General features: G+C 61.5%; 1 protein-coding gene across 1 annotated transcript in view; it reads left to right on the top strand.

The window, feature by feature from the left end:
* The window catches only part of GIGYF1 (GRB10 interacting GYF protein 1), a 9,208-nt gene that overhangs the window by 4,025 nt on the left and 3,050 nt on the right, over window positions 1-2,133 (top strand). The window contains 7 exon segments of the mRNA XM_010837905.1: window positions 21-129; window positions 131-272; window positions 406-514; window positions 956-1,093; window positions 1,311-1,408; window positions 1,628-1,799; window positions 1,905-2,130. Of these exon segments, the coding sequence (XP_010836207.1) occupies window positions 21-129; window positions 131-272; window positions 406-514; window positions 956-1,093; window positions 1,311-1,408; window positions 1,628-1,799; window positions 1,905-2,130 (994 nt within the window).

Genomic DNA, 2,133 nt, shown 5'->3' with positions numbered 1-2,133 from the left:
CCCCCACGTTTCCTGCCCAGATGGTGGCCCCCGCTCTGCTGGCTGGCGGGAACATGGGGACCGGCGTCGCAAGTTTGAATTTGATTTGCGAGGGGATCAAGGAGGGTGTGGTGAAGAGGAGGGGCGGGTGGGGGGGGAGCTCTCACCTCCGGAGATGCAGGGGGCCTGACGGCTTCGATGACGACAAGGATGGGCTCCCGGAGTGGTGCCTGGATGATGAGGACGAAGAAATGGGCACCTTCGATGCCTCCGGGGCCTTCTTGCCTCTCAAGGTATCTGCAAGGAGACGAGGGGGAGATTGTGTTAGAGGTTGGTGGGCACCTGCCTGCCCCAAAGGGGGGGTCCTTTCACGGCACTCTATTCTCTGCCACTCATCTCCCCGTCGTATCCCCCCGCCCCGTGCAGAAGGGCCCCAAGGAGCCCATTCCTGAGGAGCAGGAGCTCGACTTCCAGGGCCTGGAGGAAGAGGAGGAAGAACCTTCCGAAGGGCTAGACGAGGAGGGGCCCGAGGCGGGTAAGCCTGTGGGGTGGACGCCTGCGGCCTTGAGCTGAGTTTGCGTAGAAAGGCTGGTGCAGATGGGGTGTGTGGAGGAGCCTGAAAACAGCAGGCCTCTGTCCAAAAGGCCAAGTGTCAGATGAAAATCAAAGCAGAATCAAAACAACCTTTGGAAATCCTTCAAGGAATCTGTCGAACACGGTGCTGAGTCAGTGGTGGTAGGTCCGCAGCCCTGGACGGTGTTGCGGACGCACAGCCTCACTGTAGGAGCAGAAAGGGAAGTGTGCAGAGCAGGCTCTGTGGTGGTAGTTCACCAAACCTTAGTCGTGTTGACCAAAGTTGTGTGGGTGGACTCAATACCCAGAGGTTCTTCTGGCCACAATAATACAATCTCTGCTTAATCACTTTTCAGGCCTTCCGGCTTGGTTTTGAGTTCTGGTAATTACCCTTGGTTTTCAGGTGGGAAGGAACTGACCCCGCTGCCTCCTCAGGAGGAGAAGTCCAGCTCCCCGTCCCCACTGCCCACCTTGGGCCCGCTCTGGGGAGCTAACGGGGAAGGCGATGACCCAGTGGAGAAAGACCTGCCTGCAGCTGAAGGTAGCCCGAGGGCAGAACCACCCTCTCCCTGGAGCCTGGACCTTGTGGGGAAACGGCTCCCCATCCGTGTGGGAAGGAGGCTGCAGGGGAGTTGGTCGGGAGGTGGCAGGGGCGCAGAGTTAGCACCCACCTTCCTGGAGTAAGAGTGGTGGATGGGCACTGTCTTGCCCCCTTCTCTGACTGCCCTGTCCCACCTTCCCTTCTTGGCTCCTTCTAGGAGATGACATGAGGGGAATGCAGCTAAGTCCTGGGGCGGGCTCACCGCCTGGCCCACCAGACCTGGAAGATGATGAAGGCTTGAAGCACCTGCAGCAGGTGTGGGGCGGGGGGTGGGGTGGGCTGTGAAGACTGTAGGAACCCTTCCCTGCAGGAGAGAGAGCCTTGGTTTTGTCTGTCCTCGATCAGGTTCCCACCTTCTCCCCATCTTGCCCTCCATGTTCAGACCTCATCTTCTAACCCCCCCCCTCAGCCCCAGCCCCCTCTGTGTTGATGGAAGTGGCCAGTTGAACCTTCCCTCTTCCCTTGGGCTCCCAGGAGGCGGAGAAGCTCGTGGCCTCCCTGCAGGACAGCTCCCTGGAGGAGGAGCAGTTCACGGCCGCCATCCAGGCCCAGGGCCTGCGCCACTCTGCAGCCGCCACTGCCCTCCCCCTCAGCCATGGTGCGGCCCGGAAGTGGTTCTACAAGGACCCGCAGGGCGAGATCCAAGGTGAGCAGGGTAGGGGGTGCAGGTGGGGCTCGGGGACAGCACCATCCTCGTCGAGGTCTTCTCTGGCGCACCTCTGTGACCGCAGCTGCCCTTCCCTTGGCCCAGGCCCCTTCACGACCCAGGAGATGGCGGAGTGGTTCCAGGCGGGCTACTTCTCCATGGCCCTGCTGGTGAAGCGGGGCTGTGATGAGGGCTTCCAGCCACTGGGTGAGGTGATCAAGATGTGGGGTCGCGTACCCTTTGCCCCTGGGCCCTCACCTCCCCCGCTGCTGGTGAGTGTACCCCCTTTGGCGTGGAACAGGGAAGGGAGGCAGGAGCCTGGCAGAGGGCAGCG

This window comes from Bison bison, unplaced genomic scaffold (genome assembly GCF_000754665.1).
Source record: "Bison bison bison isolate TAMUID 2011002044 unplaced genomic scaffold, Bison_UMD1.0 scf7180017864085, whole genome shotgun sequence".
Classification (NCBI taxonomy): Eukaryota; Metazoa; Chordata; class Mammalia; order Artiodactyla; family Bovidae; genus Bison; species Bison bison.
Note: the sequence above shows the minus strand (reverse complement) of the source record. Positions and strands in the feature narration are given on the sequence as shown.